Source organism: Canis lupus, chromosome 15 (genome assembly GCF_003254725.2).
Source record: "Canis lupus dingo isolate Sandy chromosome 15, ASM325472v2, whole genome shotgun sequence".
Taxonomy (NCBI): domain Eukaryota; kingdom Metazoa; phylum Chordata; class Mammalia; order Carnivora; family Canidae; genus Canis; species Canis lupus.
The window spans coordinates 9,255,458-9,277,908 of NC_064257.1; the positions used below are offsets into that span (position 1 = coordinate 9,255,458).

Sequence of the window (22,451 nt, forward strand, 5' to 3'; positions counted from 1 at the left end):
AAGATATCTAGCTTGAAACATAAGTTGATATGCTGCAAGGTTAAGCCATAGTCTGCGGGTAAGCCAGGAAATGATAGATTTTCTAACTCTTGTCCTTAAATATTGGCTATAACAAATGCTGATATAGCAAAATGCAAGCTTTTATCATCAGACAGCAAGAGGGAAACTTGAATTAATGAATGCAGCTTACCTCCAAGTCCTCTGAAAGGAGGTGAAAAAAATAAATACTGTATTTTACCAGTGTTCCCCCAAAAGCATTACTCTAAGCATGCAGGAGGATGCTGTGAGCAGCTACAACAGTAAGATCTAATCCAGAGGTAGGTTCAAGACCAAGAGTAGGAGAGTGGTTGAAGAAATCCTCCTGGGCCCAGTACCATTTCATAGAATGACCATTTGTGTTGGGGAATGAGTCTATGGCCTATCTTTTTCTGACTCAAAAGGACATTCCTAATTTTAACCTTGCTGAAAACAGGCATTTTGCCCTGTTTTATTAAGAACAGCTAGTATACAGGATAAGGCTGGCATAAAATTATTTAGCAAGCACATGCTAGCTATTCCTGTTTGAAATCTACCAAACTATAAAATCAAGAGGGAAATAAAAAGTTGAAGATGGAGCTGTTGTTCCTTAAGATGAGGGGAAAAAGGTCTTACCAAAAGAGGGATTAGGCACTCACTTAACTCTATATGGAGAACATCCTTCTCAGGCTAGTAGAAGATGAGGAAGAGCATTACCAAAGGCTGACCAGGCCACTGGGAGCCCAAAAGGAAAGGGAAAAAGGCATTTAGGAAGAAAGCTAGAAGAAAATCTTCTGGGTCTAACTAGGTAAGTGAATCTAAGGCAGACGCACCAAAGATATGCTACCCACTATGCCAACATGGAGCTGGTGGTAAAATATCTCAAGACATTTTAAACCCAGAGGAATGTATGAAAAATATGTTAACAAAGCAAATTAAAACCAAACTTCCAAGGGCAAAATCTCCTCAGATATGAAATCGAAGACAGTCACTTTTCATTAATTCTGTGATTAGAAAAAAAAAATAAAAGTAACAAATGTAAAGATTTGTTTTATTTTCTACTGGGGGGAAGAAGGACGATAAATAGAACCGTTTTCCAATTTGCTCTCCACTGTATACATACATACCCACACGCATACACAGACATACACATACCAAAAATACCCAAACAAAAAAAAACAGAAAACTGAGAATCAAACACCAAAACACCCTCAAACTGCACCAATACTTCGTATTTTGACCAAAAGAATAGATCCTGGGAGGAAGTGCAAAATGCAAAATCAAATGACCGAAAAATGCTGAACAAACAGCATTATTAATATACAAAATATTTATATTACTGAACTAGTAACAGTTGATGTTCTCCATGTCTGTAAAACTTTGGAACCACATAGCTGATTTGTTAAATCTAGTCCATGCCAGCTTCCAAACACAGAAAAAAAATTTTAGTTAGCTTCATTCTTTGATGCCTCATCAAAATTTTCTACGAGATCTGAAAAAAAAAAAAAAAAGTTAAAGACACAATATATAAATTAATTAATTAATAATAAATAATAAATAAATAAAAAGGAGGTAAATGAAATTCCTAACTTGTAGCCCTAATAAAAACCAAATTGTGGCTACTAGAATTAGCCTGAAAACATACAGGACAAGAAGCAGAAATGAATGAACTGATGGTACTTCATTTATCTGCTTTTAAAATGCTAATCCTAAGGAAATGTTAGGTTTTTTTTTTGCCTGTGCAAACTACTAAGGTGAACAGCATTTTTGTATGTCAATCACAATTCCCAGAGAAATGTTTTAACAATAACTATGCAAATTTAAAATCACAGTGATTCTAATTTAACCAATGCAGGCAGCAGAGCTTTATGTGACAATTTCTGATTCTAAGTTTTAAATGAGAGGTCTTTTATTCTTTTTCATTAGATTGTATCCGTGTTTTTATGAGTCAATTTAAATTCATGAGCTCACTATCAACAAAAACTAAAAATCATTATACAGTGAATTAAGTGAGATAAACAGGCTGCTAAAAATCTTAGAGCTAAAGAAATGTCAGTTACCTGGAACATCATCATCCTCTTCATCAATGTCTTCTGGTTTTGGTGCTTTGCTATCCAACACTACAAAAAATTTATTTTAAAATTAGTTTAGAACAAAGGCCTTTACAAAACACTTAAAATGTTATTCTTTTCTCTTATCTAAATCTTACATAGTTCAGAAAAGCTAAAGATTGTCTGATCTAAGACTATACTTTTTACTTACACAGAAATCAGTAACACTTTATTAGGTATATACTAAATATAGCTGTCAATTTCAATGGGCAGTGAAGGTAAAATTTATATGGAAAATGAAATAATTCAGATGGGCAGGAATAAAAAGACATTATAGTTAATTTATTCCCTGAATTCCATATGCTGTAAGTCAAAAATCAATATTTAAGATTTTCCATCTCTTCTGGTGTAAGAAAGTATGTAGTTATGTAGTATGGGCACTAATGTAAAAGGTGCTTTGATTTTTAGGGGTAACAAGACACATTTGAAACCAGAGCTATGGTGGAAATTCAGAACTTATGGTTGCCATGGTTGAACTACAGGTTTAGTCAACAATATTAAAAATACAGTTCTGTAATAATAATATCTTCTTGTCATTAATCAGAAGTGAGTATCAAATACTGTCTATAAAATGTGGTCTGCAGACCTTTTAGGTAATTACCTCTCAACTCTTTATTATCAAAATGTATCCGAATATTCTATATGCCACAATGCATAATTATTAAAGAAATAAATTCAAACATTTATGAAGTATAGAAGCAACATTTTAAAAAGTAAAATTTACATACAAGTAAATTCTTCCAATATCAAATGGGACACCTTTTAAATCATTAGGCTCTTCAAATTAAGGTAGAGAAGGAAAGATACAAACTGAAATACCTACCTTGCCGAGGGAACTGTTCAGCTAACTTCCTAAGACTTGTTAAGCTGTCAGCACCAAGCTGACTTAATATTCCAGGAAGCATTTCTGTGATTGGTTTGGCTTCTGCATGACCAGTAATTGCAAAGGTGTTAGCAGAAAGGGAAGCTTGGACTTTGGGATTGTTGAAATGAATAACTGTCCCATCATCTTTAATCATGTTCACCTATATGATCATAGAAGAAAAATGTACTTCACGTATTTGGTACAACTAAAACAATTATTTGTTTAAATAACAATTTAGCCAAATATGGTTTTTTGTTGTTGTTGTTGTTTTTTTACAATCCCCAGGTAATAATTGTCTAAGCAGTAGATATGGGTGGAAAAAGATCCTAGCAACAATATAAAATGGTGTAGATGGCATAAATTACTAGGATAGTCAAGAAATAGTCATTTTAGCACCTAGATTTTAAATTCAAAGACTTCTACTATAAGAAGTCCATGCCCAGATTTTTAAAATAATGGAATTATCAGCCAAGAACTGGCTTCTTAATGAAAAACCCATTATTTTGCCTGATTTATACTATATCAAACTAATCTGGTACAAATTCCATTTGGTGGGTGGGGTAGCATCGTATTCAGGTGACAGGTTGTAAAGGGGTGATAGCATATGGTAAAAAATAACCACTGAAAATCCATAAAGAACACTCAGAAATTTAATCAGATGTTTCACTCCTTTGAACACTTAGTAAATTTACAAAAATTTCAAATTGTTCTCATCATGTCATTCTTTGTAAAGGATTTTGTCAGTTCCTCTAACTCTTAAGTATGACTTTTCAACAACCTTCAATAACCCTTATAAAGATCAAAGAAGCTCTCTCACTTGCCTGGCCACCTGAACATGCTTTATCAATTATTGGGAAACCTTTAAAACCATCCTCACATTCTTTTGGTAGCTTTCACCAACATGAATTGACTATTTCAAATTGGACTTTATCCATTGCTTGAAAAGGAAGGTTAAACATGCACTATCTAAAGTATTTTTATCTCTCACTCATTCACTTTCTTACTGTGTTTTAGTAGAGTTGAATTTGCATGAGTTAATAAGGGTGTAAAAAATGTGATTCCACTACTAGTTGATTCCACTGGGTAAGTTACCTTGATGGTAACATGCTTATTATATAAAAAGGTTAGGAGAGTTAACTCTTGGCTACTTTAGAAGCATTTCATGATCCAAAAACTGCCTTTGTCACAATCAAGAAGAGATGCTGAGTGTTCTCCATGGTCAGTGGGAAGTGGGCTTTTCTTCCTCAAAGTGATCACCACGACTGATAGCACCAGAAAGGAAGAGGAACAAAGGGGCTTCTAAATTTCAGGCAAGACCTGGAACACAGAGAAAATAAGGCAAATCCCCTGGAAAATTGTAACTGAGCTCTACAAATAATTTCCCAAATTTTCTCTGACAAAAATCACAATTTGAATTCTCTACCCTTCCCTGTATCTCTATTATAATTAAGGTTCTATTACACATATTAGATACAGTAAGGATTCAATCCAGCTGTTCTGAATAAATACCATTGTGAATTAAAAATAAAACTTTAAAAAGATTTTATTTGAGAGAGAGAGAAAGAGAAAGATCACAAGTAAGGGGGAGGGGCAGAAGGAGAAGCACACTCCCCAGCTGAGCAGGGAGCCTGACACAGGATTCGATCTTAGGACCCTGAGATCATGACCTGACCTGAAGGCAGATGCTTAACTGAGTTACCCAGGTGTCTTAAAATTTATATTGGCTTTAGAAAAAGATATAGTTCTGAAGATAATTATAGTTTAGGTAGAAAAGTTTAATAGTAAAGTGGCTGAAAATTTGGAAGAGGAGTGATTTGAGAAGGAGGTGGCATAGTGGATATGGAATGGAATGTTGTTCTGTATCTACCCTAGAGTCACATTATTCTAGTTTGGGAAAAGAATAAGGATATAGTAGGACTTTACATTCCAAATCAAGACCAAATCTCTGTAATACATCCAGGCATGAAATGAATCTGAAATACTAGAATTTGAGATATTTGTTATTTATAAATATTTAAGTCATAAGAAATTTGAAATCAATACTCCTCCAGAAGTCAGGCCATATATTTGTTGAACTTAAGAGGCTTTCTAATTCAAATGTCTTATCAGACAAATAAATACTAAAGATAAGAGCTCTTGGTTAAGCAACATATCCAAGGACAGTAGCTAGTTACATGCAAACCTAGAACTTGAACCTGGGGTCCTAACTTTGTTTAGTTTACTTCCTGTGATATCATTCTCATTCTTAGAAATGTTTATTTGCCTAAAAAATTCAATTCTATGGCCCCACGAAAGCTTGCCAGAGAATTATTTATCTCAGAATAAAGGCTTAATGGAGAAAGCAAAAAAACTCAACACAGATATATGGATAATATATATCTTACTGGCTATGAAACAAGAGGCTAACACAAGCCCCTCTCCCCTGCCTTGCATCATGCATTTTCCTATTTAAGCTTCTTTACCAAAAGCTAAATGTTAAGTCATATTTTACGACCTAATATAGGTCTTTGTAGTTTAAAATATGTTGGGTTTAGTGTGAAAAGCAGGATGAATTCCATCTCAGACTGTGAAATAGAAATACATTTATAAATAGTTGTTTTAAATGGGGTTGCACAAAAGATGTAGCTTCATGAATACAGAAAGGTCCAGAAAAGGGTGGAGAGTTTAATTTTAGATTAGAGAATGAAGTATTAGAAGATAAAGGCCAGAATATTTTATTTCCATCTACCATTCTTTCCTCTCTACTGAGCAAATAGCATGGTTATGTAAGACTCCTAGATGCAAGCTATTAGAGGAGATGATCAAAGGATGAATTGTTGGGCTGAACAAGATCAGTTAGACACTTCCCCCACACCCTTTTAGAGGCAAAGAAGGGATAAGGAATTTGTTCAATTCACAAAGCAAACTGTGTGCATTTCATATGGAGACTTCACTTTTTCCGGTGATTTTACTGCTGTTGGTTAACACAAGTAATACAATCTATATACAGTATAAAGATAAGAAGCAGACAAGGAAACAAAGACTATTAAACCAGCTACTGTACCAGCTCAGGTATTTTTCCAATCAAACAGCCCCTTTATATAAAAATGTTTTTTCCTAGGGCAGCCCGGGGGGCTCAGTGGTTTAGTGCCGCCTCCAGCCCAGGGCATGATCCTGGAGACCCGGGATCGAGTCCCATGTCAGGCTCCCTGCTTGGAGCCTGCTTCTCCCTCTGCCTGTGTCTTTGCCTCTCTCTCTCTCTCCTTCTGTCTCTCGCTCTGTGTGTCTCTCATGAATAAATAAATAAAATCTTTAAAAAAAATGTTTTTTCCACTTCAACAGGAAGCTGAAGGTAAAGGATACTACTTGAACTATGGAGGAAGCAGCATTTTTGAGACCCCAGTCCACACCACCAGATGCCCTTGCTCTTATTTTTTGCTCAAATAATACTGACATGTCCTATCGTTACCAAAAACTATTTTCTCTCTCATGCCCAGTACATTTACATATGCTGTTTTCACTGTTTAGAAGAAACTTTTTCTGCTTTTCCATCTGCATATTCTCATTTATCCAAGACTTGGGTCAGATGCTTCTTCCTCTATGAAAATTTAGGGTTATTTATGTACTTTCTGCACTTCATGGGAATTGCAATTATATAGAAATGTCTTAAAAAAAAAAAAAAAAGAAATGTCTTGTAGTATAATTGTGTTTGCAAGTCTGACTTTACTAGAAGGTGAATACCTTCCGATCAGAGACCATGCCCCTACTAGACATAGTATGCCCCCAAGTGTCCAGGACGTAATAGTCACTCAAATTTGCCAAATGAATGGACACCTCAAATACAATTTATTTTAAAATATGGATGCTGTCAGACTTCAACTCCCCAAATGCTAGATGAGGGATCATTTCAAGTTTTAGAAATTGCTCCAGTAGTACTCTTAATGAAGATGCATAGTACCTCCTGAGCTGTATCTTTGGCTTGACTTTTTCTATTGTTCTGACTTTTCAGAATCAGTGTGAATGCCCAACAGAATTCAGGGGTATTTTAAGTCATTCTTGGCAACTGCTGGGTGGCCCCATTATGCTGCTATCAAAACCTTATGCCTTTGGTGAACCCTGATTGGGGCACATATATTAATCACAGCAACCTTCTATCTGGTAAATCTGATGCTTGCTTTATTCCTACACAGCAATAAGCTTTTATGGCTCTAGGAGGCTCACAAAGTTATCCTCAACTCTACAGCTCGCAGACAACTGCCTTCTCAGTTTAGAGAGGAAGTTTAAATTCTTCCATGTGGTATTTTTTGTATCCAAGTCCCCACTAGGCCAGCTAGCTGCAGTTCTGAGAATTGACAGTTGTCTTAAAAGTCAAGTTTTACTGCTACTCCTTCCTGTATGTAGTGGCATTTATCTATTTATTTTTAAAAGATTGTATTTTTAAGTAATTTCCACATCCAATGTGGGGCTTGAATTCATGACCCCAAGATCAAGAGTTGTATGCTCTATCAACTGAGCCAGCTAGCTGCTCCTGTAATGGCATTTAAATGTTTATCAGGAAATTCAACTTTTGTTGCCTTACTCCCATATCTTAATGGGGTAAAATGATAGACATTTTAAGAATAAGGCACACAAGTGTCTGTGGTTTTGTGAGGCTAAGGGATGTAAGAGTTTGAAGATTATGGGCTTGGCACATACTTCCATAAGTCAGTTTCTTTCACATTCAATCCTTCTAAGCTCAGCACTTGCTTATTTCTAAAGGTTGTATGAAGCATAACCTATTATTGTTGATATGAGCTACAGCTAACAGCTGTCATTAAATTGTATGATATGCTGGGATCATTTTCTCTTATGTGCTGGTGGCAAGAGTCTGATGAGATGGATTCTTCACAGCTATGCAGTAGATACTGTAAAATGGTATAACCTTTTGAAAAGCAATATGTTTTTTTTTTGTTTTGTTTTGTTTTTTAATTTTTATTTATTTATGATAGTCACACAGAGAGAGAGAGAGAGGCAGAGACACAAGCAGAGGGAGAAGCAGGCTCCATGCACCGGGAGCCCAACGTGGGATTCGATCCCGGGTTTCCAGGATCGCGCCCTGGGCCAAAGGCAGGCGCCAAACCGCTGCGCCACCCAGGGATCCCTGAAAAGCAATTTGGTAACATGGATGAGGAATTCTAAAATGTAAAAAAAAGAAAAAAAAAGAATTCTAAAATGTTCATGTTCATTCAGCCAGTAACTGTATTTCCAAGAATCTCTCTGAAGGAAATCAGAGATGAAGATACATATTATGTATATTAAAGTCAAGGGACACCTGGGTGGCTCAAGCAGTTGAGCATCTGCCTTTGGCTTAGGTCATGATCCTGGAGTTCCAGGATTGAGTGTCGCATCACGCTCCTGCATGGAACCTGCTCCTCTTCCCTCTGCCCATATCTCTGTCTCTCTCTGTGCCTCTCATGAATAAATAAAAAAATCTTGAAAAAAAAAAAAAAAAGTCAAACATGTAATTCTTTTATTATCAAAGTATTATAATGTATTATAAATTAATAAATGTTTAATTGTGGCATAACCATTTATTGGAATATATGTAGACATCTACATTGATAATTAAGAAGAGATTTTTTTTTAAAGATTTGTTTTGGGGGAGGGGGAGGGGGAGAGCATAAGCAGGAGGGGCAGAAGGAAAGGGAGAGAGAATACCAAAAAGACTTCATGGTGAGTGTGGAGTCCCATATGAGGCTCGATCTCACGACACTGAAAGATCATGAAATGAGCCAAAACCAAGAGTCAGACTTTAACCAACTGCACCACCCAGGTGCCCCAAGAAGAGTTTTTTAATGATATGAAACAATTTTTTATAACAATGCTATTTGGGGGAAAAAAAAAAAAGATTCCAAATTGTGCATCTAGCACGGTCTCAAATGTGTAAAATACACACATATAAAGATGGGGAAGATACAAAATTAATAATAGTTATTTCTGGGTAGTGAGGATTACCATTGAATATTAGTATCTTCTTCATATTTTCTGTATAACCATAATTTTCCACAATAACTATATATCTTTAATATTTTATCTGTTTGAGAAAGTGAGCACACACGAGCATGTAATCGGGGAGAAGAAGCAGAGGGGGAAAGAAAGGGAGAGGGAGAGAATCTCAAGCAGACTCTGTGCTGAGTGTGGAGCCTGACGTGGGGCTCTAGCTTATGACTCTGATATCACAACCTGAGCCGAAACCAAGAGTCAGATGCTCAACCAACTGAGCCACCCAGATACCCCTACAATGACAATATATTTTTATATTGGAGGGGGAAAGTGATATTTAAAACAAAATATTCAGATGAATGGGTAAATGCAGTATTATCCACACAATAGAATATTACTCAGCTATGAAAGGAGAAAAGTTCCAATACATGCTAAAACATGGATGAACTTTGAAAACATGCTAAGTAAAATAAGCCAGAGACAAAAGAACAAATATTGTATTTTGTGAAATATCTGCAACAGGCAAATTGACAAAAGGTAGGTTAGAAACTATCAGGAATTGGAGAAGAGGGGATAGAAAGTTATTGCTTAATGGGTATAGTTTGTTTGGGATGATGAAAAATTGTGGTTGCACAACACTGTGAATATAATTAGTGCCACTGAATTGTACTTAGAAATGGCTAAAATGGCAAGTTTTATGTTACATATATTTTACCATGATAAAAAAAAAACAGTAAAAAATAAAACAAAAACCTGAAAAGCAGGGTCTTAAAATATAAAGTAAGGCTGCAATGGAATGAAAGGTGAATGGGACATGAAGTTTCCCTTTTATTCTCCTGTACACAGAGCCTGAGGCTCTGGTTGGAGGAAAAAGGAATTATGGTTAAGAGTCCTCCTTCCAGGGGCACCTGGGTGGCTCCATGGCTGAGCATCTACCTTTGGCTCAGGGCGTGATCCCAGAGTGCTGGGATAGAGTTCCACATCAGTCTCCCTGCAGAGAGCCTGCTTCTCCTTCTGCCTATGTCTCTGTCTGTGTCTCTCATGAATAAATAAATTAATTAATTAAAAAAAAAAAAAAAAAAAAAGAAAGAGTCCTCCTTTTGGTATAAGTGGCTCAGGAAAAGAACCAGAATGAGAAAAATGTAACAGTAAAACCTTATGTGTACAATTACGAAATTTACATTTTCAGCTCTTAAGTGTTTTCCTGAGCTCCAGCTTTCTATGCCTAACCTTTTTTTCTTTTAAAGTAATCTCTACACCCAATATGAGTTTTGAACTCATGACCTTGAGATCAAGAGTTACAAGCCCCACTGAATAAACCAGCACTCCAAAGGCTAACTTCTTGAGAACAATTCCATCTCAAATAATCAGAATGCCTTAAACTTAATAGGCCTCAAACAAACTCACGGGAATCAGCATACTATAGACTATAAATGAATAAACACACTCCCTGCTATCAAGACTCCTATAATCTGAAAAACAGACTAACTGGTTAATAAGTAACCATTATACCCCACAATACGAGGTGGTCATTAAACGTATGATAGCAGAACAATTTAAGCTAAGGGTAGTAGAAAGGGTTGATTAATTAATTAGGTCTGGAAATAAAAAAGTTTCATAGAACAAAAAGGCAAAAAAAAAAAAAAAAAAAAAAAAAAAAAAGTTTCATAGAGGCAGAATTATATCCTAGTTACAATAGAAGATGTACTCTGAATATAAAACTCTGAAGCAACTAGGCCATCTGGATCAGAAACTCAGATTTTTGGTGACATTTCTTACCAAATAAACCTGATAAAAATCAATAATTTCTGAGAAATGGACAGATCCCACTGTTGATAAACTTACATCATCAAGTGAAGACAGGTGACAGCATGATCACTGTATTCAACTAGATTACCAAATAAGAAGCATATCCAAATACCTTCAAATGTCATATAATATAAAACATTTTTTAAAATTTAGTTCTGAGACACCCTAGTGGCTCAGCAGTTTAGCACCGTCTTCAGCCCAGGGTGTGATCCTGGAGACCCAGGATCAAGTCCCACATTGGGCTGGAGACCCGGGATCGAGTCCCACGTCAGGCTCCCCGCGTGGAGCCTGCCTCTCTCTGTCTCTCATGAATAAACAAATAAATAATCTTTTAAAATAAATAAATAAGTAAATAAACTTTACACCCAATTTGGGGCTCAAACTCATGATCCTAAGATCAAGAGTCCCCTGCTCTACTGATTAAGTGAGCCAGGTGCCCCAAAGTTCAGCACTTCGTTTTTTTGTTTTTTTTTAAGATTTTATTTATTTATTTGAGAGAGTCAGAGAGACAGATAGTGACAGAGATAGCGAGAGAAAGCTCCAGTGAGGAGGAGAGAGACAAGGAGACTACCTGCTAAGCAGGGAGCCCAATGCAGGGCTCAATCCCAGGACCCTAGGATTATGATCTGAGCCAAACGCAGATGCTTAAGTACTGAGCCACCCAGATCGTGAGTTCAGCACTTTGAATGAAGTTTCAAACATTCCAAATAAAAAATAACAATATTGTAATTAACGTGTTTCTTCTAAGATATATTTTTTCACATCCTTAGTGTTTCTGAAAACTTCTGTACATATATATTTTCTTTTTTTTTTTTTTTTTAAAGATTGTATTTATTTATTCATGAGAGGCACAGAGAGAGAGAGAGAGAGAGAGAGAGAGAGAGGCAGAGACACAGGGAGAGGGAGAAGCGGGCTCCATGCAGGGAGCCCGATGTGGGACTCATTGTGGGACTCGACCCCGGGTCTCCAAGATCACGCCCTGGGCCGAAGGCGGCACTAAACCGCTGAGCCACCCGGCTGCCCCTGTACATATATATTTTCATGTTTATATTTAATGCAGTAGTCTCTTTTCTCCCTCTAAGGAGCTGTTTTTAAACCAAGCATGTGTCATCATTTTCTTTAAAAATTTTTTGAAAAAAACTCTAAACTTAGTAACACAAAACATGTTTGAGGCAAGCCACGTTATATATAGTATACAAGATATTCCTACACAAAATCTGCAAAGTGTTATATAAAGTACAAATATCTGAGTCCTCAAAATACCAATTTTAGAAACAGGGAAAGAAGGAAAAAAAGTGAAACTGTTTCCCATCTTAGGTTCAAATATTCAAAAATTGTATAGCTGTTACCTTGCATTGTTAATTATCTTTATGCATATCTTCTCTGTATAATTGGTCTGTGAGGACTGGAAGACATCTCACGCAGAGTTTGGGTGTAATGAGAGTGTATATGTGCTTGTTATGTAGCATTAATTTTCCTTTTTTTTCCTGAAGATTTCTTTCTTTATTTGGGAGGGAGAGAGAGAATGAGCAGGAAGGACAGACTCCTTGCTGAGGGAGGGGGAGCCCGATGTGGGGCTTGGTCCCAGGACTCTGAGATCACGACCTGAGCTGAAGTCAGATGCTTAAGCAACTGGGCCAACCAGGCGCCCCTGTAGCATTAATTTTCTGTGCGATGTTTTGGAGTTACGACTCCTTAAAGTTTAGGACGGCCATCAATGGTACCAACAAAGAAGAATTCACACCAGTTTAATAAATGCTGTAATAAAAATACAGGGCATTATGAAGGCACATAGGAAAGGCATCTGACCCTTCTTCATACAAAATGTGTATGTGTGCTATCAGAAAGGCTTCTGGGAGAATCATGCCAACATTAAATACCTGAAAAAAGAGGAACATCAATGTCCTTGGAAATAGTGGTAAGGATTGTTTTTTGTTTTTGTTTTTTTTTAAGATTTTGTTTATTTATTCATAAGAGACACAGAGAGAGAGAGGCAGAGACATAAGGCAGAGGGAGAAGCAGGCTCTCCAGAGGGACCCCGATGTGGGACTCAATCCCAGGACCCCGGGATCATGCCCTGAGCCAAAGGCAGATGCTCAATTGCTGAGCCACCCAGGCGACCCTGGTAGGGATTGCTTTTATCTGTAATGGTGTAACTAATAAATTCTGCAGGGTAGGTGTTCAATAATACAGGGTATAAGGCAGATTCTTTCTTTGATTGGGGGGCTTGAGGGATGAAGGAGGGGAGCAGGAGGAGAGAAGAAAGGCCAAGATATAAGAAAGTGCAACTAAAAAGACCAAAAAGCAGGATAAATTGATGAACAGAATTGACATCTAGTTTTGACATACTTCAGTTCAAATTTAGATTCCAGCACTTACTAGCTTGGGCAGGTACCTAATTCTCTGTCTCAGCTTTCTCCTCTGTAACCAATAACAACTGATTCAAAGAGATTGTGAATCTGAAATGGGATAACAGATATTTGTCTAGTTATCTAATTAGATTCCCTACTAGACTAGACTGTAAGCTCCAAAGAACAGAGACTATGAATAATAACTTTTGAACAACACCTAGCAAATCCTTGGCAAAATGCTTGGCACACAGTATATGTCCACTAAGTGCTGACTATCATTATTTATTAAGACAATTTCAACTACAAAATTACCATCACCTCAGCATAGCACTGTAACAAGTTTGGCTACATTCTGAAAAGATAAAAGACTGTTAACTGATTGGTTTCCTTATTTTATTATAAAACACTTATAAAATGCTATCTGACCACAAGAATTTTATTAATTCTAAGAACCAGAAGGTATCTCAAATCTGAACAAAATTAAACATTTAGAAAAACATGCTCTTGGAGATATTACATAGTTAAATCTATGCTTCAAGAAGGCATAAATAGAATCTTTTCCTCTCTCTAAAGAGGTGTTTTTCAACCAAGGTTGACTTTGTTCCCCAGGGGGCATGTGATAGTCTGAGAACATTTTTGGTTGTCATAACTGGGGGGTAAATGGAGGCTACTGGTATCTACTGGGTAGAGAGTAGGGATGCTGCTAAACATCCTACAATGCACAGGACAGTTCCCACAATAAAGAGCTATCTTGTTCAAAATGTCAATAGTGCTCAGGTGGCAGGGAGGGCTGGGGGAGGGGGAGAAATCAGAGAGTAGAAATGTAGGCAAAGATATAAGATTGCCAAAACACTTATAAGTTGTTTAGGTTTAACATTATCAGCTATTGTCTATTATTGCAACTTATTTTTTCTTTCCAAGCCTTAGATTTAAAAGAGGCTTAGATTTTTCCCCCCTCATATTCACCCCCGATAAAAAGAATGATCTCTCTGAAAATTATTTTAGATCAATAAAAATATATATAAGCTTTCAATAACACAGAAGAAAAAAATGGATATAAAATGCTTAATTTCAAGACTTGCAAATGAAGTTCTAATCTTTACCAGAGTAAGAATGCACAAGCACATCAAGCTGAAAGGAAAAAAAGATACATGTGGCTAACATTTTCTACTATTTTATTGGTATACTAATTTTGAAAGTACAAAGCAGTTTTAAATGATGTTATTATATTTATTCATATATGCACAGTAGAAGGAACATGTGGCCATTTCACTGCCTTTTCTTTGGTACTCTGCTATTTATTAGTGATCCTTGCCTCCACATTATTTCTGTTTTATAGCACATGTGCATTAAAAGATCTGTTAAAAAATGTGAGATGGTACCACACATAGTAATGATATCATTAAATATAATTTAAACATTCAATTTAATTTATGGCAGTGAAAATTTAAACATTATGGTTACTCTCCGAAATGGAATCAGCAGGTAGAAGTGAATTTAGATGGTAACAGATAATAAATAGCTGATGTTATCATTTTTCTTGAGTATCTTTTGTAATAACATCAGTCTTTGGCTTTGTATTTGAGAAGAGCAGTATCATCAGAATATCATAAGATGATTAAAAAATTTTAACCAATACTTTCTGGAAAAGGTCTAACATGAAATCCAATCCATGTAAAACTAATGCTAGAGCTTCTTGGCTGAGGTAATAAAGAGATGTCGTTGAGCAGAAAGGGAAAAAAAAATCCACCTAATTTGAAGAAATCTTGGAGTTTATTTCTATACTATTAGAAAAAATATCTTATTTTGCATGAAAATTCAAGAGCAGTTTCATAATTTTGTCACATATTGTCACATATGCAAACACTCTGAGTCACAAAAGTATGATGAATTCCTTATCTGTCAACTAAAATTATTTTTTTACAATCATCCATTCTTATACAATAAGCAAATTCAACACCTAGTCCTTCAAAGACACCTGAGTGACAATATCTGAGTTTCTAAGCTGATATTTTACATTTGAAAAGTGTAGATCATTATTTATGAATGTACTATTTGTCCACATAATTTAACAATTTACAAAACGATCATACCTCTTCAATACCAGCTATATTATTCACAGCCAGTTTTTTTAGAGAACTCTGAAGTTTTTTGTCATCAGCTGTAGCTGTTCTGTGTACCACCTTCTTCTTTCTGCGAGCTGTACCCTGAAAAATAACCAAGCAGAAGTATTAGGATGCCTTGCATTTGGCAACTGCAGTCACATGTCTTCCTATTCACGATACTCTAATTAAAACTCATGTAAGAAATTGCTGACTTAATAGTAATGACTAAGAAGACTGCTCAGAGATGTGATTGTTAGCTTAACCCAGATTTTTGAGGGTCAGTTCTAGCCAGTTATTTTTTCCAGTATCCATTTATCATTTCAATGTTTCAAAAGTTTTCTAATAAAAAAATACAATATAGCAATTGTGTGTTTTGTAACAACTTCCAAACATGCTTTTTTAAAAAAATCATAGCTACCACCCTGACAATAAAGTTGTCTAAAGATATTCTGAAACTGAAGATTCTGACATAATTAAGAATCAAATGTCTACTATATGAGTGTTCTACCCTCCTAGAATCTAGGAATGAAAAAAATCAAGTTCTTACTTTAGGGAGCATACATTATAGTGCTAGGGGAAAAGTCAATAATAAACAGAACCATTCAAATGGGATAAAGGTATTAAGGGAAAAAAACCTCAACACAGTAATAAGAATACATATTAGGTGGAGGCAAAGCACTACTTTATTAGAATGTTCAGGGAAAGCCCTCTGAAGAGTTGACATTATGTGCTGAGACCCATGGGAAGATCTAGGGGAAGAGCGATCCAAGTAGAATGAAATAAGAGTGAACCTATTGTTTCTACAGAGAAAGCAGGTCAGTCGTGGCTATAGCAGAGTGAACAAAAGGGGAGGAGGAAAGTGCAATCAGAAAGATAGGCAAGGGCCGAATCATGTAGCTTAGAATGCCATGGGCAGGAATTGGATTTTATTCCAGTTGTAATAGGAAGGTTTTAAGCATGAAAATGATTTGACCTCATTTATGATTGTTATAGATGACTGAAGTTGCTGTGGAAAGTGAACTATGAGATCAATCAGGAAGCTACTGCAGCAGTTTGACGAAAGAAGAGAAATCTGGCAGTGGAGATGGTGAGAGCTTAGACTGTCAAAAGAACCAACATGCTGATGGATTGGACATGGGGTATGAGGAAAAAAGGAATCTGGAATGATGTTTAGAATACTGGCCTGAGCAAATAGGTTGACAACTATACTATTTGCTGAGATATTTCTAAACAGATACTTCAAAACTTTAAATATGTATTTCCATTGAAAAGCTAAAAAAATGGATTAAATTCCTGGGCCAATTTAAAAAAATGTAATCTATAACACAGAAATAAAACATTACCAAAAGAAGCCTAAGTCTTGAGGGCTAAAACTTCCTGAGACCTGGCAGAGTAAGGGGAAAGGAGAGGTTTCCATCTCTGGGTAGTTCCTGCAGGACTCAGGGGATCAGCTTTATAGAGTAGGCAGGGGCTTCAGTCTCAGCAACGCGGGTGGGAGTGGAAGAGAATTCTGGGAGTAGCAGCAGAGGTTGTAGCAAAACCCAGTTGCTGGAGGATGGACGAGGGACTATTTTCATAGCTGGTCATTTATTCGTAAAATGTTCTTAACTCAGGAACAGCTCAGTTGCTTGCTGTATACCTCAAATGAAATGATCCTCAGGTACCTCAAATTTAGTATGTTTGAAAGCTCATCAGCCCACCAAACTGTTTTTCCTCTACTTCCTAAGTTTTACAGCTGATGGTACCACCATATACTAAGTCTTTAAAACCAGAAGTCTGAGGGTCATCCCAGACTCTTCTTTCTCCTGAGTTATGTTGATTCCACCTCCTAAATTTGTGTTCCATATACTATAGTAGCAGCCTCCGAATTGTTCTCTATGCCAAACTTCCACGTCACTCCTTTTTCCACGTTGCCAGCACCTACCTTTCTATAATGACTGTTCTTAAAAATATTTCAATAGTTGCCCGTTGCCTATAGGATAAAATCCTAAGCCCCTTAATATGGCATATAGGACTATGGTACAACCCCAAATTACCTAGTTGTCTCATTTCTTACCATTCTGTATCCATTATATAGTCTAAACTCTAACTGGACCGAACTAAAGCAAACCATTCCATTAAGTGCCATGCTATCAGCATCTTAGGTGTCTTAGCATGCTTGAGAAAGATGATCCCCTTTTCACTCTACCCATTTACCCTCACCTATCTACCTATAAATTCTTGCTCGTTCAAATCTCAGCTCAGTGCTGACTTCATTGTCACTCCTAGGCAAGAGCACCTTGTATCTCATTCTAACATTTACTATTCTATGGTGTAATTGTGAGCATGTCTCTTTTTCAAGCTGAACTATGTTAGAAGAAAACCTTGACCAGCACATAGTAGGTGTTCAGTAAACTAGTTAAATGAATGAATGTGCCGACCACCTGGTTTAAAATATCTAATAATGTGCTGAATCAAGCTCTTCCAGGTATATTCTATAGTTTCTGAATATCCCAAGTTTTTGCATTGGTACATTACATTATGCTTGATGCTACAATGTGACTACATTGGTTACATGAACTTGTTACTATGACTCTGGAGTCCTATAACTGTATAGCTATGGAAGGAGAAAGTGCTAGTCACCTCTCCCTTTCCCTTTCTATCTCCATAGATATGGTTATCATCAAAGTAAATGAAAAGTAGAGAATCTACACAGTATCCTACCTACTCACTGCCCAGGTCTGAGCTGAGTACCATTCTTGCTTTTCCTTTTACAAAGATTGTACTGGGCAGACATAAGGGCGGGGCATTCTCCTTGAGCCAGAGGCTAGAGCTAAAGGGAATCAAAGATTCTCAGAATTAGCTCTTCCTCAGGCTTCAAAGTACATGGAATAAGAATGTTTGTGCTCATATTGACCAACACAGAAGAATAGGCAGGAATTTGGGAGGAAAACCTAGCAATGAACAGAATGTACGATTAGCTTGAGCATTTCCAGTTAAACCTAATAAACCTAACTGTAGAAGTCGGTGTATCCAGTCAAGATGATGCCCTGCAAATGAGTCTAACATAATAACATTTTTTTTAAGATTTTATTTATTCATGAGAGACACACACAGAGAGAGGCAGAGACACAGGCAGAGGGAAAAGCAGGCTCCACGCAGGGAGCCCGATGTGGGACTCGATCCAGGGACTCCAGAATCACGCCCCGAGCTGAAGCAGGCACCAACCGCTGAGCCACCCAGGCGTTCCAGCTATCATTTATTAAGTATATACTCTGTGCCAGACACTATGTTGGGTGTTTTATAAGTATTACTCTAATCCTCGGAAGCATCTTATGCAGGATTATTTCTGTTTTGCAGATGGGAAGATGGAGGCCTAACAAGGTTGGATAACTTGTTCATGTCACATAACTACCAAATGTTAAGAGGATTCAAACAAAGGTGGCTATTTCCATTGTACCACCAGACAGAGAAGTCTTCTAGTTACCTATTTTCAATCTACACAAGTTATTTTCAAATTGGAATGTGGTTTGATTTTGATTATTGAAATGACTTTAGATTTTCAATGACCACAAATCCAAAATAATACTACTATCTAGTAATAATACAGTCTCCTCTCAATTTTTCTTATGCCACACTCACCTTGCCCCCTATCCGGACCTGAGCCTGAAGTTTGGCTAACTTTTCTTGATTCATGCTGTTGGTAAATCTAGGGGGGGAAAAATAGATTTGTTAAAGTCACTGTTTTACCAAAATAAAATAACTGTTTATGCAACAGTACCTTCTGGTTCACTAGGCTTGCAATATGCATCACCACCATGATATTAATACTCTCTCTATATTCTTAATAAATATTAATAACTTGTTCTGGCTTCATAAACCAGATATTAAAAGAACCAAAATTAAATAGGACCACCAAGGTGTCTAATATACAAACAGAAAATAGAAAGGGATCCAAGTTACCTATTTGAAGATCCTTCCTTAAAAAAAAATTCAATTCTTTAGCATTCAGCAAAACCTACCCAGTTATAAAATCTCTAGACAAAGCCAGTTTTCTTACCCCAGAGATTTTTACAGCAGACAGCATTTACCAAATGTTATTAGCACAACCTTTAAGTAGACTTTTTCTCCCAAATCATAAATGAACCATAAATAACTTTGTAACCATAAACAGAAACCACCCACCAAAAGCCAAAGAAAAAATTCAACAAAGGCTCTCTAGCTGTCAAGATATGAGGTAGCATATCTTCAAGGTCAGATGGTAATGTTAATAACAGGAAAAGAGAGCCAGATTTTCAGACATTCAGCAGTTTAGCAACCCTTTCCACAGAGTTCATTCAATACCTTGCACTGATATAGTATGTCACACTTGTCAAGATATTCTTGCATACATGGTAAAATGCCTCCTTGCACAATTTGATAAAAACATCTCTACTACTTTACTTTTAAATTTTTGTGTGTCTTTAGGGGCAAGGATATTCTTTTTTTTGGGGGGGGCAAGGATATTCTTAAAAATTAACTTTTTTAAGGCTAATTTTGATTTTGGAAATTCAAAGAAAATTGTAAAATCATAAATCCTAATCTGGTGATATTCCTATTAAAGAAAAAAGGTTCTTAAGTTTATAATGGGTTGTAACATTCCACACTATTTGTTTATACAAATAAAAGCCAAGGTTAAAAGCCTTGTTTTACTTGTTCTGTGGACCAACAGATCGTTAGTAAGATGTGAAAGAGGAAATAAAGGCTGTTATCAAACCTTTTCTGGCCAATTCTCTAATCTCTTTATAATTATCATTCACATGAAAAAGATGTCTTCATTTGAGAGATGAAAGAGAATCAAAGTTATATAAGCACTATTCTGTATTCTGATACTGCACTTTAGCACTTACACACACATATATATACTTTAAGGCTAAATAAAGTCTAGTTCCCAAATAACATTCAGAATATAGGATTCCTCAATCTTTGCCCAGCATTGTATCACAATGCTCAAGCAGCTAAAAACACTCCTTTACAGAAGGAATACAAAGCCAGGCTTAGGTGTGTGCCAGTCTCAACTCTGCCATAGACTTAAGTTTGCTGAGGCAAATCCCAATGTCTATACTCAGTATCCACAGAAAAGGACAAATATTCACTTTTTCCCAAAGGAACATGGCCGTGATAATATAGAGAACTAACAAAGAGCCTAAGGAACTTTCTACAAAAAAAAGGGGCTAAGTGAAAATATTAGAACCAGACACAGGGTAAACTTTCTGGGACTCCTCTGCATTTTGAAATAACAATCTCCAAGAGAAGAGTTTGAAGACAAGAGATTGAAGTCAAGATGAAGAGTCTTGACTTGTTTGAAAACAAAAAACAAAAAAAAAACAAAAAACGAAAATTAACCGTTTATATCAATACGTAGATGAAAGAACAGACTCCATTCCATGTAATTAGTACAACAGAAAACTTCTTCCCAAGAATTACCTGAGAAAAAGCATTTTAGGGAAGTCGTAAACTCAAGGAGGCAGGGGAGGAAGAAAGTAGTCCTTTGTCTACTTAGTAGCAGGTTGGGGTGTGTGGAATTGAAGGAGAAAAGAGGATTGGATTTGGTGTTTGAGAGGGATGAACCGCCAAGCTCAGAATGTGGACTAGACCTCAAAGATCACCGGGTTTCATTTCCTATTCCTCAAGCAACCTTCACTTCATTATACCCATTATTCCTGTCTTGTATGTGAAGCTATCCCAAATACCTGCAAGCAACAGGGTATAAATAAATCATAAACAAATCAAATAGTTCACCTCTCTAATAGATTTGGAAATGAGGGTCCAAAAGGGAGAAGTCACTTCCCAAGAACATAAACGACTCAATTCTTCCTTGGGGATCCCAGGATGGTTCAGCCCTTTATTCAAGGACTCGAGAAAGGGGTAAATAATGAGGTTATAATCGATAGTTACTGAGTGCCTACGTTCCCAGCAATACGGCGGGCACTTTCACCTGTCTACATAGAGATACAATCATTTCAACCTTTAGTCCCGACTTTTTATTATGTGGAGTTTCTCTAAGAGAGGCACAAGTTTTGGCAGCAGAAGGATCAAGGTTCTACCAATTAGGGCTTCAGAGAGGTAGTTTAGTTTCTGAACTTGTATTCCTTCTGGTCCGAAAAGCTTTACCACCACACGGTCTACAGCTCGCTTCGGGGTCAAAGGTCAGTACGAGGCGCAGGGTAAGGCTCGCAGGAGACTCACACGCGGGGAGCTATCGTTGCCCTCCCGAGGGGGCAGCAACGTGTGGTGCAGGACGTGCGCACGGAGGCGGACGCCGCCATTCACCAGCCGGGGGCCGGGGCGCGCGCGGCCAGTCCAGCTCCCGACCGCCCACTACGCGTCGGCAGCGTGGCGGGGCCCTCTAGGCGGCCGGCAGCCTCGCGCAGGGAAGCGCAACCGTAAACAAACACTGCCCTCGGGAGGGGAAGGCGTGGCGACGGCTTCAGTCCCAAGCGCCTGGGGGAAGGGGCCGCTGACCTCAGTCTCCCTAGCAGGAGAGTGGGAGGATCAAGGAGATGACAAAAGAGGCTGTCGTCACAGCATTGTTGTGAATAAAGAAGAGGAACTAGAGAGAGGCGGGAGACCCCCGCTCCTGGGGCAAAATCCCGGCGGCAGCAGCGCGGGCCCGCTCGCCCCACAGGGGCGGTGCTGCTGGGGACCTTCCCTCAGGTGCCGACCCCCAGCTGCGCCGCCGGTAACCGACAATCCCAACCAGCCGCCTCCGCCCCCACTCGGCTGCCGCGGCGGAAGTGGCAGCCGGAGTGGTTGGCGGGTGTCGGAAGAAGAGGGCGGGGGGAGACCGTGCGCAGCGGCCTATGGCCGTGGAGTGGCGGGACCGCCGGGGGTCTCACCTGAAGCAGGGAAGGTCCTCCAACAACAGCACGCGGCAAGAGCAAGATGGCTGCCTCAGTCGAGACAGAGAAAGACGACGGCAGGAGCGACGGCGGGAGCGGGGCCCACGTGACACGCCCGGCTCCGCCTCCCTCTCTCACCGGGGCAGCCTATCTCGGGGAGCGCAGACAGGGACTACACAACCCAGGCTGCTCTGCGCCTCCCACTAGAAGCGCGGCAGGCGCAGGTGGCCGCACTGCATTCTGGAGCTTGCAGTCCCCCTTCCATTCCATTGTGTGGGTGCCTACAGATTGGTAGCGAAGTGTGCGTTTTTGTTTGGGTGTGTACTTTATCGCAGGGCTTTCACTGAGCATTAACTCCGCACTGTCGAACTCAA

General features: G+C 38.0%; 1 protein-coding gene and 1 long non-coding RNA gene across 9 annotated transcripts in view; one reads left to right on the forward strand and one right to left on the reverse strand.

Annotated features, from left to right (window-relative positions):
• The window catches only part of LOC112642468 (uncharacterized), a 59,756-nt gene extending 39,801 nt beyond the window's left edge, over positions 1 to 19,955 (forward strand). The window contains exons 3-4 of one of the 3 annotated variants that reach the window (XR_003125268.3): positions 16,211 to 16,356; positions 18,557 to 19,955. This is a non-coding gene — a long non-coding RNA (uncharacterized LOC112642468). Of the gene's footprint in view, positions 1 to 16,210; positions 16,569 to 18,556 lie in introns of those variants that run through there. The other 2 variants (XR_003125267.3, XR_004805136.2) reach the window with 2 other exon arrangements.
• On the reverse strand, positions 1,046 to 22,250 carry BTF3L4 (basic transcription factor 3 like 4). 6 transcript variants are annotated; one of them, XM_035699081.2, is made up of 6 exons: positions 22,075 to 22,250; positions 15,206 to 15,319; positions 4,084 to 4,308; positions 2,950 to 3,151; positions 2,076 to 2,135; positions 1,046 to 1,507 (listed from the first exon to the last, which is right to left on the reverse strand). In XM_035699081.2, exons 4-6 carry the CDS (start codon positions 3,143 to 3,145, stop codon positions 1,461 to 1,463), a joined length of 303 nt encoding a protein of 100 aa, XP_035554974.1. In that variant the 5' UTR covers positions 3,146 to 3,151; positions 4,084 to 4,308; positions 15,206 to 15,319; positions 22,075 to 22,250; the 3' UTR covers positions 1,046 to 1,460. The 6 variants fall into 6 exon arrangements, with proteins under 6 accessions (XP_035554974.1, XP_025275864.1, XP_025275858.1 ...); XM_025420079.3 differs by lacking the exon at positions 4,084 to 4,308 and adding an exon at positions 13,141 to 13,220 and having other exon boundaries at positions 22,075 to 22,249; XM_025420073.3 differs by lacking the exon at positions 4,084 to 4,308 and adding an exon at positions 18,839 to 18,905 and having other exon boundaries at positions 22,075 to 22,142.
• Positions 22,251 to 22,451: the final 201 nt, after the last annotated feature.